General features: G+C 33.9%; 1 protein-coding gene across 2 annotated transcripts; it reads left to right on the top strand.

The window, feature by feature from the left end:
- Positions 1–5461: 5461 nt before the first annotated feature.
- On the top strand, positions 5462–13818 carry LOC130624351 (3'-5' ssDNA/RNA exonuclease TatD-like). Of its 2 annotated transcripts, none has more exons than XM_057439940.1 (6): positions 5462–5593; positions 7198–7255; positions 7539–7947; positions 10679–10988; positions 11522–11717; positions 11990–13818. In XM_057439940.1, the coding sequence occupies exons 2-6, from the start codon at positions 7207–7209 to the stop codon at positions 12271–12273; spliced, it is 1248 nt and encodes a 415-aa protein (XP_057295923.1). In that variant the 5' UTR covers positions 5462–5593; positions 7198–7206; the 3' UTR covers positions 12274–13818. The 2 variants fall into 2 exon arrangements, with proteins under 2 accessions (XP_057295923.1, XP_057295924.1); XM_057439941.1 differs by having other exon boundaries at positions 5494–5593; positions 7534–7947.
- The last annotated feature ends 1163 nt before the right edge of the window (positions 13819–14981 follow it).

Genomic DNA, 14981 nt, shown 5'->3' with positions numbered 1-14981 from the left:
ATTGCAAAGACAGCCTTTTATGATAAATCCACCTTTTTCTATTCTTCTACGTGGAAAAAAGCTACGGACAGTAAGGCAAAAGTGTGTTTATTGAGGAAACAGAGAAAACACCAGGAGTGTTATTTGTTAAAAAGATACTATATTACTAGCTATAAGAAGGCGGTAATTATTACCTCTAAAAATATTTCACTGGTTCTATGCCTTTTATTACCTTTAAGGCTTTTACCGTCAGCCGTTGCTGCTCCACACAGTAACAACTATCATTAAATATTTAAAAAACAGCTGTCTAACTAAATGTAGGGAATGTAGTGTAGGGAATTAACTTTATTCATACCAGGTCATAGAATGTAAAAATGTGCGGTCAAGAAAAACCAAAATTTTGTTTTCAAAGATAAAAAGCTCATTTTCCTACTGCGTGCACAGACGTTAAACAAATTTATACATTTTTTAGTGTGTTTCAGTGCTATATCGGTTTTAAAGCACACCATTTTTTCAACTCATTAACTATTTTATGTCAAGTTATTGTCTCTTAATATTGACGAAAAAGCCCAGGCGATGCTCAGTCAGAGCCACTGTGGTCATCACCAAGGTAAAATCGATTACGGCGTTTCATACCGCGCAGGTCTGGGCACTAGCGAAGCGCTTGTAGGGACAAATTTTTTTATCCCCCGCAGAGCGTAAGGCATTTGCTAAGAAAAACATGCAGTACGAAGAGAATTATTCACTTTTTCGTTTGTATTTTTACTTTTTAAACTGGTGCGATATATTGATTTTACAATTATTTAAAGGAAGGATACTCAATATTGACATAAGATTGTATATTATGAAGGTTCAAGACCTAAACTTGGTTATTAATTTAATTGCTTCAAGTTGTGGGGTACACTCATCATGAAAAGTTGGCAGTCAAAAGAGAAAGAAACCTTATTTTGGTAGTTAGTTACATCACAAGTTTTAATATTGTCTTAAAAATATCACAGTGCTGATCAAAGAGAGATTGCTAGCATGTCATTAAAGATTTATATAGCTACTAGTACAGCCAAAATAATGTAGCTCATTTAACATAGTAAAGAAAACAATGGGTTTTTTTCTAAACTAACAGTTTCATGCTCATTAAACAGATACCTAGCTAGCCATAATATTAAAAAACAATTTAAAAATTTCTTATTTTGTGTTTGCTGGAAACTTTATTTAACTAACCAGGGCGGAGCTACCTACATTTTTTATAAACCAAATTAAAAATTGTCAAAAAGCTGGCTGTATCTGTCACACTGGGTCACTCATATATATCGTAGCCTTATTCATACAGTAATCAGATATATAGGTGGGTAAGTGCCCAGATGCTAAAAATAGGATCATAAAAACTCATTTCTAATATCACTCAACTTAACAGTGCAGTTCAAACACCAACTTAGCCTTAAAAATTGCTACGCCTCAATTTTGCATTGTAATAATTTTAATCTGTAAAGTACAAAGTTTCGACCGCTGCGAAATATAAAGTAAAATAACTGTGGTTAAAATAAACAAATTTAATGGAAAATAACTTTTTTAACAAATTTAGTGACTTTAACTGTTTTCGTCAAATATTTTCGGTTGCCAAATTCTTATGTCATTGTACCAAAATTACTATAGCTATCACAAAATTGTAAAAGTGGACCTTGCCTAAATTTATTCTTGTATTTTACCAAAATTAAGAATACAGTAATACAGTACAACATGTTATTATATATATCCCTTCCTAGCTAGTTATAATATTTATATACAATAATTTCTAACGAAAAGTCAAAGCCAGTCATTATATCATTGAAGTGTGTATTTTATTTTCAGTCGATTTCATCTGTGCTCTTTTTTATATAACTAGTTAGCTATACTTTGCAAATAAATCCTTTATTAAATGCTCTTCCACATTAATCCATGTCAAACTTGCAGATCCATACATAGCTAGCTAGCTAGCTATAGCTTACTGTAAAAAAACTTCCTTTAAGTCTTTATATAGCTAGCTGTAATTTTTATTTCTTCTTGCCAAAGTGCACTGATAATGATAGAATAGTGTTTCTTTTTAACCATTACTTTATTCCTCACAACACAAAATGTATGGTATATGTAGCTTGCAACTTCAGGAAGTTAACCCCTAAAACCAACATCAACAATATGTCTTCTCTTGCCTCTCTATAAAAGTCATTAATTTAAGTTTTCTTCGATTTCAACATCTAATCCATGTCAATATACCACAAAGAGGGTTAGCAACACCATTTAAACGTGTTATTAAAAAGCAAAACGTCAGTTAAAGTAAAAAAATAGTTGAAGAAACATCAGGCAGGATTTTGCATTTCTGCCTCTTTTCGCAGCACTAACCAGAATAGTTGAAAAACTGACCATGAAAATTATCTGGGCTATCGAGACAAATGAAAACAAGCCAAAAATTTGTCCCTACAAAGCGCTTCGCTAGCGCCCAGACCTGCGCGGTATGAAACTCCGTAATGGGACTTTTTTATCAATCTTTCTATGAACCGCTTGACTGATAAGTACTTGCGTGAAATTCTTTCTCAGAAAAGACCATCCGCTGCCGAGACTCTTATCGTGCAATTACCGACTTTCATACAGCGCAGTCTGGGCACGAATAAAGCGCTTGTAGGGACAAATTTTTAGCTTGTTTTTGTTTAACTCGATAGCCCAGGCTGGTTCTTCCTCCCCTCACTGTAACTATGTTACATTACCGCTATAGATACGTATAGCATTGCTCTAACTTGCTTGCCTGCCACACAAGCCGGTTAGCGGTCAGTGGATAGCACCGAATGGGCTGATAACACTGCATTTAAAGTGCTTCGGAGTGGGGACTCGAACCTGAAATCTTGTGATAACAAGTCGAATGCGCTACCACTACACCATCTTCTTTAATTACCAGCCAGCCATGGCTAGGCTTACCTATAGCTTTATCTGTTTTAAAACAAGATTGTAGCTGAGCTGGAGTCAAATGTAAAAGTGGGATAAGAATAGCTGCAAAAAATATCAGAAAGTGCAAGACAAATAAAAAAGAAAGTGTCAGAAGCATCATGACATACGTACCTTTTGTATCTAGTGTTGTTTGTCACATCTATGCCGTATATATTAGTTTTGCAAACAGCATATTTTTTACAATTTTATTCTTGGTAACTTCAACTACCACAACACAAAGGGCATATTTATCATCTGCTCGTACCGAAACAACCCACCTATCAATGTGCAGTATTATGAAGCCCATTAAGAGTTTAGCCGGAAAATACCAGAATTTATTTTTTTGCGCCAGCCACACATATTAGAAAGCGAAAAAAAACTCTGGGCGATTGATTCCCAAAAGAGATTGGCTTATATAAAAAAATATAACTCGTAAAGCATTTCAAGCAGCGACAAGAGAATTACATTTGGCTGTAAAAAAACTTTAAAACAATCCTTAAAAATTCAATACATTTTTCAACAATTCTTGTGCGCATAAATAATATTTTCTAGGCGAAAAATATTTTTTCCAGTGTTTGAGATTTCCAGATTTCTGTGCACCAAGCTGTTCACAACACTAGCTAACATGAAGAATTATCTGATCTGTAAACAACAACATCACAGTATAACTTAATCTTAAGAAAGCATTTACTTGTTTGTTTATTTAGGTAATGTTTGTAAACACAAGGTATGTCTTTAGAAAAAGTATATATATTCTGTTTGAACTGTATTTAATAATTCTTTAACCAAATGTTGTGACCACGAAAATATGAAAAGAAAGTTTTTATATTTAAGCTACAGCGACACGAGGCAATTTTTCAGGAAGTAGCAAGAAAATTATGACTTTAAATACGTCACGATTCCGTGGCTGTTCGATTCTAACTTTGTATCTCTTATCTAGTAAAAATATGCAGTCTTACATCAAATATAACGTATTGCGGATGCTGAAAGAAAATCTGGAGAAAACTATTCACTTTTACGCCAATGTTTGTGGCATGAAATATGCAGTGAAAACAGTGTCTAAACAAGGCTATCCTTACACTTGGAATGACAATAAAATGCATACTTTTACATATGCACCAAAATCGGAAGCGTATCAACCCACTGGAATCTGTTTTGTGGTGGATGAAAACTTTAAAACCGATTATGCAAATCAGGGATATTGGAAAATTGGGTTAACCTTGGCAGACGTAAACGCAGCGGTAGGATGCTTTAGGAAGAATGGGTACAAAGTATCAGATGGTAAACAATTTATGGATGTTGGTTTTTTAACTTCCCTGAAGGATCCGAACGGGTATAGCATAGAGTTATTACAACACACTTTTAAAGAAAATTTTCAACCTTACTCAGGCGAGGTAGGATGTCTCGATCAACCAAAAAATCATTTACCTTGTATCGGTCAAATATCACTGGAAGCCTGTTCAAAGAAACCCACATGTAATTTCTACATGAATGTTTTAAAAATGAAACACGTGTGCGAGGAACAACCGGGAAATAAATTGCCCTTTACGTTGTATTTTTTTGCGTACACCGAAGAAGAGCCAGTTAATAAACTTCTCTTTGCGGTGGAGAACAGAGAATGGTTATATGGAAAAGAGTTTTGCCAAGTGGAAATTCGTCACCGACACACTACGCCGGAGGACATTCATTTTGTAACCAATGACAGAGACGGCGAAGGCAAACTTGGTCACATTGGAATCTGTCTGCACGTGACGTCAGACGTCTTGGAAAACATTAAACAAAGTGTTACTACTACTGACGTACGTCGTGACGCCAACGGCGATGAAAATGTGTTTATACAGGATCCAGACGGTTTTTTACTTCAAATTACGACTGACAAAAACTTGTAATTTCGTACAATTAGTTTTCGATCTAAATTTTAAACTTAGCAAAGTAACTAAACAAAATAAAAAAAGTGATTTGACGTCTACAAAGTTAATGCTGCCGTCATTATTTCTTGCAACGTCTTCATTTTCTCCAAAAAACGACCTTTTTTATTTTTCGGGATTTTTTTTATTTTTGTTTTGTGAAGGACAAGCAAATTTGAACAAAAATTGTTTTGTGTTTATGTTAGTAGTGTTGTAATAATAATTATAAAAAACTGTTTTTCAAAAACGATTCAGCATTTCTCTAAACATCTTTAACATTAAAAATATTACCACTTATCTGTTCAGTCATCGTCATTAAAAAATATAGATATTATCATGTCATGAACAAGCAAGTTTTTTCTAGGCTGCGCTTCGACAACTGGAGCTGTCATCGACGGTCAATGATCGTAATCATCTTTGGATATTTATTAGTGTGACCATGTCCATTGCTTCACTAACGAAATACTTCAGACAAACAGAAATTAGTGGTCATTGAGTAAAAACCAGCCCTGTTATATTTTAAATGCTAGTGGAAGCCAGCCCTGTTATATTTTTAATGTAAGTAGAAACCAGCCCTGGTATAATATGAGTGCAGCTGCGATAAGAAGACAATTCAGACGGGTTATTTTTCGCCGACATGGGTATTTCCCTTCAGTACAAAATATCAGCTGATCTGAAATGGTATATAGCTGACGAGTGCTTGGAGAAAAACAGCGTTGTAAGAGAAAGTTTAGAAAAAGATTTCGTTCGAGTAGGTAAGAAAGTACTAATTATACCATTTAGAAAAAGAAAAGGCAACATTAGGATAAAATCAAGAGAATTCCATAGGCAAACTTTATGCACAAAAAATCTAGATCTTTAAAAATTTTTAAGTTAGTTATATGAACGATATTTTGATTGAAAACAGTGGGTGAACTTGACTACACTACTATTTCGCCAACAAAGTTGTGTACAAACGCATTTCCATAAATGACCTAGAAAACGTGAAATCCTTATGAAAACTATATAAAGATAATATGTGATGATTATGTCGATTTAAGTCTTATCGTGTTGATGTGAACGACGGGGATCCCTCAATTAAACAATACTTATAGTCCTGTGGATCTATTGACGGGAGTTTGTAACTCAAAAATAACGGCACGATTTGGGAAAAAAACACAATACTAGAAAGAGAATAAAATTAATACGGGGCTATATTTAGTCAGCGATTACAGAAAAACATAAACGTCTTTATTGGCCCGTGTACCTCTGAGAGGTAGGAGTGGGAGGGTTTAGGAGACACTGGGCGTCTGCGTCTAAAGTTCTTTGCCTAAAATAAATACCTAAATAAAACAACTCAATATTAACACTTGCTGAAACAAATTCAAATCCAGGAAAAGCTGGGAAAAAGTCGCCCAAGAAGTCTATTACAAAATAAAGATAAAATGGATTTTTCCACAGTCCTTATCGACTGCTTAAGAAACGGGTTCATTTTTTTTATCTGCACTACTGACGTAAGCAAAACATCTAAAACAACCTATTTTTTCATTATTATTCTGCCTAAGTAGATTTTTCCACGGACCTTGTTGAATACTTAAGAAACAGGTCCAGGAAAAAGCTGGTAAAAAGTCGCTCAGGAAGCATATTACAAAATATAGCACGTGGTTTTCTAAATTTTTAAAGTGTTTTTACCACGAACATCTTTTCCAGGTGTTAAGAAAAAATTTTTCTTTCAAGCCATTGCAATAAATAAATAAAGAAAGAAATAAACACAGGCACAATTATTAAAGTTGTGTTAAGGTGATGACTATTGAATGGGTACTTAATACCAACAAGTAAATACAGTTGATTCTCCCTAATTCGAATTCTCCCATTGTAAATTTTTTAGTTCGAATTATAGAGAGATTTGAATTGTAGAAAGTCTCCGAATTTTCAGCTTCAGAGGGTGAAATTCGAATAACAGAGAGAAATTACGTTATTCAATATACGAATTAGGGAAAGAATCGTGCTGAAGGGACTGAAAAACTGTTTGAATTATAGAAAGTTTCGAATTATATAGTTTGAATTGTAGAAAGTTCTTTATAAGAGTTTGTTAAGAGAAATTGACGGTGACTGAGCACTCGTTCGAATTATAAAAATATTCGAATAAAAGAGATTCGAATTAGAGGGAGTCAACAGTAAGCTTAAAAATAATCAAACTTATACCACGCCTCGAACGGCGTTACTTTTTTCAACGACTCGTTAGAAGAACTGCCATTAAATGCTAAGTGTAAAAGACCTGGAAAGCTCGGCCAAGTATATACGAAAATGATGCCACGTTTTCAGTATTCAATCTATAATAGTGTAGTTGTTTTTAACTTATATTAATTGTGCATTTTAGCGGATAAAAATGTCTTATGAGGCTTCAGTTAACACTGAAAAGAAAAGACTGTACGTAGGTGAGAATGGTATTCGTTTGTGTTTATAAAGATTTGCATTAACTACTCGAAAATCAACATCGTTTGTGAATGAATAAACAGCTACCTCAATATGATAATATTGAGAAAAAAATCTAATTTTTCAGATTTTGTCTACCCCAGAACCTGCTTTTAAACTGCCATGATTAAAACTTATTTGGGAAACAGATCTCAAATATTTTACTCACCAAATGTTAAATTAACTGTATTCTCAAAAATCTTACAAGGAGCTGAAAATAAAAGTTCTTTATAATAATAAGTTTAGGTAATCTCTGCACCAACGTTACTGCGGAAGATTTGATTGAGCTTTTCGCCACTGAAGCTTCAACTGATCTCAGAAGTAACTGTCACGTTGAGTTAGCAACATGTAAAAAGACTGGAAAGTCGAAAAATTTTGCGTTTGTTGAGATACCAGAACATCTTAGTGACTTAATTGTTGGTTTTAACGGCATGGAAGTTGGGGGGAAAAATATGGTGATCGAGGAAGCTAAAAGTGCTTTAAATGAAGAGAAAGACATTGTTCGGGATGTGCAAATAAAGGGCGTCGTTAAAGGGAGAAGAAATAAGTATAGTCAAAAACAACACACCGCCAAAAACAAATCTTGGTTGCCGACTCTGCCAGCTGATCAGATATTCCATCTTGTTGACTGCGGTGTTAACCTAACTAATGTGAGGTAAGAAATTACCATTAATTTCTTTGTCACTGTCAAGAACATCTATTAAAGGAGTACAGTTTTTTACAAATTCTTGATGAGCGCGCACATTTCAAAATGGAGAAGGAAGGACCTTCTTGCATGAATTAGCTATTTACGATAGCATAGAGCACTTTCAAGAATACAACAGGTAATACAATTGTGATGTGTATGCTATACATAACAGATCAAAAAAAATTTAAACTTGTTTAAGTGGTCAAAAAGTTGTTACAACTTGAAAGATGTATTTAGCTGGCTCACCGCAAACTATAAGTAAAAAAATAAGATTTATTTGTATTTCGTAATGGCTTATTACACCTGCCTATGTAAATGTTAGCAAGATAGCTAGCTAACTGCTTAGCTACATGTCTTTTCTCACTTAGCTAAATTGCCAAATGTCATGTTCTCAAACAGCTTTAAAAAAACCGTTATTTTTATTTAAAATGTTAACAAAGAAAAGTCTACCAAAATAAGATCTTTCCTAAAAATATTCACTGCTGAACTCACAATTTTTTGGTTTTGTCATTGGCAGAATTCCTCTAATCTTTTAATGTTTTTGTAAAAAAATCAGCCTTCTTTATAGAAAATCGTTGCATATATTATGACACGTGAATAAATTATCTATGGCGGAAATAAATCAGTTGCATTACAGAAATCACCAGTTTGTACCAGGGGTTTATTTGTCGCTGGCCTCGATGTCATAAAACGCAAGAACCTCTGGAAATGAGCTTGATTTTGGAACGAAATCTGCTCCCTTGTATTGAAAATGGAAAGCGTTTTAGCCCTTAAAAAACTAATAACTCAAAACAGAGCTATTTAACTGACTTTTGCTTTTAAGAAAAAAGAAAAAAGTTGCCACCTTACCCCCTGACGGTTTTTTTAATAACTTCTTTATGCTATGCTGCATGGCCATTATGCTTACTAATTTCAACATGCCAAATTATTAGGTCCCATACCTGTCAGAGTCTTTAATATTGGTTGTAACTTGAAACCACCCCTAAATATCTTTATGATATCGTCATAATAACTGTTATTAGGATTATCCTCAGAAACTTCAAACAGAATGTAAAAATTCGATCTAGAAATAAAATAATTGAACTTTTAGCAGATAGTGGTATTTAGAACAAATTTCAAGCTTTTAATAAAAGTGCTGACATAAGCAAAAATTTATTGCTGCTATTCTGTTCCTTTTGTGACGTAGTGCTAGTGTGTCAAGTTTATTTCAGTTTGTACAAGCCTATGAAAAGTTAGGATCCCCCCCCCTCACGGTCATAACCTAGTAGGGGATAGAGTTTAAAAATCATGCTATTTTTGTCTAACTCCAAAATACAGTATTCTCTCTAATTAGAGGACACTGTTGGTGTATGAACAAAGTGTCCGCTAATTAGAGGTGTCCGCATTTTGGAAAGTTTTGCAATGCAAGCTCAAAATTTGAAGAAAATGCAATTTTGTATACGAAATGTGTAACTTAAAAAATTAGCGGGTATTGCGCTGGAATTAGACACGAAAAAAGAAGAAAACAACTAAATTAAACGTAATATAACTTTTGTATTAAAATAACAAACAAATACCAACATCATAATATCAACTAAATTAACGAAAAGATTTTTTAAAAAAACTTTACGTGGAGAAAAAAATTTAAAGATTGTTGTTTTAAGTTCCTGACTCAAATAATTTCAGTCTGTCTATAAGTGAAGATAAAAAAGTTCTTTCTTCTATATTGAAATCTTTCAAGTTCAAGCGCTTCATGCGTGGTGATCTTCTCTACAACGTCATCATTTTCAAAATCGTTACACTCTCATGAAACCTCTTCTACATCAACTCCAGATTCTTTACAAAACGAAAGCATTGTTGGTTACAAAACACATCAAAAATATCTTTCATGTTCTTGAAAGTCCCGAACACTTCGATTAGCTGAGATTTGTGGAGAGAGGGTTAATCGTGGAGGTGGATATGGTCTGGAAATACCAGTTATATATAAGTTTTATGGACAACAAAAGTTGATTGACTGGTTTGCAAAGAAACTCGAGGCTGTAAAAGCCGACAGTTTTTGTAAAGTTTCAAAGTGTTTAAAATAAATATTTTAAAATTATTCCATTTTTTATTATGTTTGTATGCTGCTCCCTAATTTTTTGGACTGTCCGCTAATTGAAGAAAAAAAAAAGACTAACTGTCCGCTAATTGAGTGTCCGCAAATTAGAAAGTTTTTTATGAGACTTTGACCAGAAAATGGCCGGTGCATGGAAAAAGTGTCCGCTAATCAGAGGTGCCCGTCTGGTAGAGTTTCCGTTAATTGGAAAGAATACTGTAGCCAAAAGGTAGGACACATTGTTGCCTTTCTATTAAAAGGTAAAAAACATCGATAGAAAACAGAAGTCTAACTCCGACCTGCAACATTTTAAAAAGTGACACCTTGAGTTACCATACAGTTTCTTCTTGACCATTCTATTAAACGTTCTGTGAGCAAAATACAAGTTATACAATGATGTGAAAGCCAAAAGCAGCTATTTGTACATTTGAAGCTCTACACTCTAGTTGTTATTGGAAAATAAAACCCACCAAATTGTATGTAGAGTAACAAATTGGGTGTTTTCGTTCTCTGCTTCATAGTTCGAAATAGTTTTAAAGGTCACGAAACAACATAAAATCAAATACAATTTATAGAATGTAGCCGAGTTTTCTTTTTTTATATGCTCCAAGTTATATTTTCTAGATTTAAAACTTCCCCAGATTATGTCATTGCACGCGCCCTAGCTGCTGGTGTACAGAAGATAATAGTTACTGGATTGAAACTAAACGGATCTAAATCAGCAGTTGTAATGGCGAAGACAAGACCAAATATTTTATACGCAGCAGTCGGTGTTCATCCTCATTTCGTCAAAGATGACTGGACAGATAACACTCTCAGTCAACTGGAAGAATTGATCAAGCTTCCGGAAGTTGTTGCTGTTGGTGAGGTCGGTCTAGACTTTTTCCGCGGCTATTCACCAAGAAATATCCAAGAAACAGCTTTTATTCTACAGGTGAGTTTCTTTGTGTTGATGTTTTTTTTATTTTACTCTTCGTAGACGCGTTTGTCAGTTTGTTTCAAAAGTTAAATCATTTCTCGTTACACCCCTTTATAATTTATTAAACATTCAATAACTTATTGCTTAAAATTAACGAATCATTTATTTTTTACTTGGGTTAGTTAATTTTCGCGATCAGTCTCATGTACATAGTCATCGCGCTCTACAGTTGACCAAACGATGTATTAAAACGTAGATTAAGTACTAAAAAAAACAACTCTTCATCAAATCTTCTTCAATCTGCGATAAACTCATGTACGACAGCATCATTTGATCTCTAACCTGCGTCAATTTCTATCCCGGAAAAGAAAACTTTGATGCGGTTTTCTATAACTTTTTGTGCCTTGGCGATAACATAATATTACTGAGATAAGGTAGACTGTAACCTGAATAAGAAAAACTCCGATAGTAAGTGATTTTAGTACAAGAAAGTAATAATACACATAATAATAATACACATAAACATCTTTAAGTTTATTGCGTTTCAGGTGAAGTTGGCCGTGCGTTACCAAAAGCCTTTATTGGTTGTAGAACGTGCTTCACATACAGAAGTCATGAATGTCTTAAAAGAAATTAAATGTCTGCCTCCTGTGATTGTTTTCTGCTTTACTGGAACACCGGAAGAGATCATAACCTACGTAGATAAGGGGTTTTATATTGGTGTGACAGGATACGTATGCAAAGGTATAACAATCAGGACTGCAGCAGAAACCGAATTTCAAAGGCGAGGGGCAAATCAAGAAATTTTAACCCACTAGATTGGTTTAAACACATCTTATGCATAAGTCTCTATAATTCTTATATTAACCATGATATTAACTTAAATTTGAGGGTAGGGTGGGAGAGGAGGTGTTCACCATGGGCTCCTAGGTTGCTACAGCACCTACAATAAGCGTTTACATTTTGTATAAACTAACTTATCGTTCTTTGGATGTTTTTTATGTTTTCTTTTTCAGAAAAGCATGGTAAAGCTCTACGTGAAGCAATCATGGATGGCACTCTTCCCCTTGATCGCATTATAGTTCATAGCAACGCGCCTTACATGACACCAAACTCTCCTCGTGAAGAGATCGACGCCGTCAGCCAAAGTCTGTTGGAGCACTGCTACACTGATAACGAACCTTGCACGTTGTCGATTATAATCAAATGCATAGCCAAGTGTTTATCTCTAAAGCCGCGGGAAGTTGCAGATACGTGCACGGCAACTGCAATAAAAGTGTTTCGATTTCTCAAATTTTGAAACCGTGGAATACCTTTTTCATAAGCTATTATACTTTTCTTCTTTAAGCATTTTGAATTCATTAAGCAGGTGATTTCTCTAACAAGTAACTTACATGACCTTTCTTAACATCTCCATTTCAACTATGGTTAACAACCCAATAAGATTTCGTTCTTTTAAAGTTTTAAAGTTATCTATTAATATTATGATCTCTTAAATGATAGGTGTATTTCAGCTGTCTCTTTGTGTGCAAGAAAAAAGTCATTTGGCGAAAACACGAATTTCAATACAGTCTACTCTCGATAAGTGGAACCTCCACAGGACCGAAAAAAATGGTTGTGATTATTGAATGCTCCACTTATCTAAATTGCTCGATAAGTGGAACCTCTATGAAACCGAAATAATGTTCTACTTATCGAACTTCTCTCTAATCTAAAATCTCAGGAAACCGAGGATTTTACGAATAATTAAAAACAGGGGGAGGAACAAAAGAAAATGCGTTATAGATATTTATGTTCCACATGATGATTTTCTTAGCAATGAAGTTATGAAAAATAATCTTTTATACTACAGTTGACTCTCCCTATTTCAAATTCCAAAGGATAAAATTTTTTGTTTCAATTATAGAGAGATTCGAATAATAGAAAGTCTCTGTAATTCGAAATTGCAGCTTCAGAGAGTAAAAATTCAAATGACAGAGAGTAATTACGTTACTTTCAAAATCAAGAAAACACAATTCGAGTTTCATTCAATCTTTATTTTCATAGTTTACACAAAAAAGAAACTGTATTTGAAAAACTGCTGAATATTTGATTGCTTTACATTGGAGAGGCAATCACGTTCGACAATACGAGTTGCATCACCAAGTGCTTTTCTCGGGACGACACCAAGAATGGTGTAATTTGAATTTGTCAAAGCCTTGTTTACACTCTGACATTCGAATTAAGGAGAGAATTGTGCTGAAGGGACTAAAAAACTGTTCCAATTATAGAAAGTTTCGAATTGTAGAAAGTTTTCTATAGGAGTTTTTTAAGAAAAATTGACAGGGACTGAGCACTCGTTCGAATTATAGAAATATGTGACTTGTTTACTTTATTATTTATACTTTACTATATTGTGATTAAAGTGATTCGAAGGTAGTAGATGATTTTTCCTTTGGGAAAGTTCCACTTATATGAATAAATATTATTCTAATGGTTCCACTTATCGAAGGTTCCACTTATCGGAATAAAATAAGAGAGGTTTGTTAATCAAAATCCAAGGGACCGGGGAAATTAGTTCCACTAAACGAAAGTCCCTCATATTTGGGGTTCCACTTATCGAGAGTAGACTATAAATAACAGGCGAACCCGTGGGTTTATGCACGGGGTATCAGCTAGTCTATTGTAATAATAGTAAAACTTTGTTTGTCCGTCTGTGACCGGGAACGTCGATTATACTAAAAGCGCCTATAAAACATTGCTTAAAAACTATGTTTAGTATTTTATATAATTTATATACTAATTACCTTTTTGATTGGCTGGAATTAATCATGTGATAAATAGAAATATTTTCGTAAGCTAAGAATTTTTCTATTGTATTCTAATTTACCGTGACGGATTTTAAAGTCACAGGAAAAGTAATTCAAACTTAAACGGATGCGGTCGAATCGATCGACGTCGAAAATTTGATTATGAAATAATATATATAAATTTGATATGAAATAATATATATAAAGACGAAAAATAAAAATATTTTTAAATATTCTTCTAAAATCTCTTAGCCGTTTCCCTACAAACTTCTTGTTTATTGAGACTGTTTTTAAAACTTCTCGAGGAATTGTGCCGAATTCAACCGACAGGTCGACGTCGATCGATGAAAATTATGCAATGTTGTATTTTTAGTCGACGTCGTTCGATTCGACTACATTCGTTTGAGTGGAAACCCGCCTTTATAAATTAATGTACGGTCGCAGTTACGGGCAAATAGACATAGTTATTGTTGATGTCGATTTCGTTTAAAACGTTTTATTGCACATCTGGGTGACTGTTGGACTTATTCTGTTGTTTAATTTACATTTTGAAAACCAAAATGGTGTCTGCTAATTTTCCTGTGACCAAAAATTATGCTAGGTTTTGAAGCCTATTAAATGACTCTGGTCAGTTTTTAAAACAGGCTAGATGTAGCCACTAAGGATGCGCAAATTTAAAGCAGCTAAATTCTTACATAAAAAGCTGATATATTATAAATAGAATAAAAAAGGGGCGGTTGAGTGTTAAGGGTTGCTATAAAAAGGAAAAGGAGGAGAACAGCGCGCTTGGGGAGGGAAAATTTAGATAAAGTAAGAATAGTATAAAAAAATACAATAATTCTATTGCTTAAACAATAAAAAAATATAAGAACATAACAAGCCTGGTTAGAACTTGGATATCTCGCCTCATGCTAGCTGGTATAAAGATGGAAAGCTGGGGAATTCAATACTCCAATTACATTTATATTTTAGATCCTAAAAAAATGCTAGAAATAAATCAAAAACACAATATGTACCAAATAACGGTAAATTGTAAGGGTAAAAACGTAACACAACTAATTTAGGCTTTGTGAAGAAGTTGGTAGACTATGTATGAATTGCATATCATCTTTCAAAATTTCAAAATTATGATTACTTATTTTTTCCCCAAAGTCAGTGTACATAAGACTAGAATTAAACTTTCCTTTTTAGCGTAATAAGACTGCAAAACACCTAGCGT

This window comes from Hydractinia symbiolongicarpus, chromosome 13 (genome assembly GCF_029227915.1).
Source record: "Hydractinia symbiolongicarpus strain clone_291-10 chromosome 13, HSymV2.1, whole genome shotgun sequence".
Lineage (NCBI taxonomy): Eukaryota > Metazoa > Cnidaria > Hydrozoa > Anthoathecata > Hydractiniidae > Hydractinia > Hydractinia symbiolongicarpus.
The sequence above is the reverse complement of the archived record's forward strand: the minus strand, read 5'-3'. Positions and strand labels throughout refer to the sequence as shown.

Excerpts from the sequence above, each read along its gene's own strand:
- LOC130624351 (XM_057439940.1), top strand. The coding sequence starts at position 7,207 with ATGTCTTATGAGGCTTCAGTTAACACTGAAAAGAAAAGACTGTACGTA. Across the intron at positions 7,948-10,678 it reads GTTAACCTAACTAATGTGAG|ATTTAAAACTTCCCCAGATT; the intron begins GTAAGAAATTAC and ends TATATTTTCTAG. Across the intron at positions 11,718-11,989 it reads GACAGGATACGTATGCAAAG|AAAAGCATGGTAAAGCTCTA; the intron begins GTATAACAATCA and ends TTTCTTTTTCAG.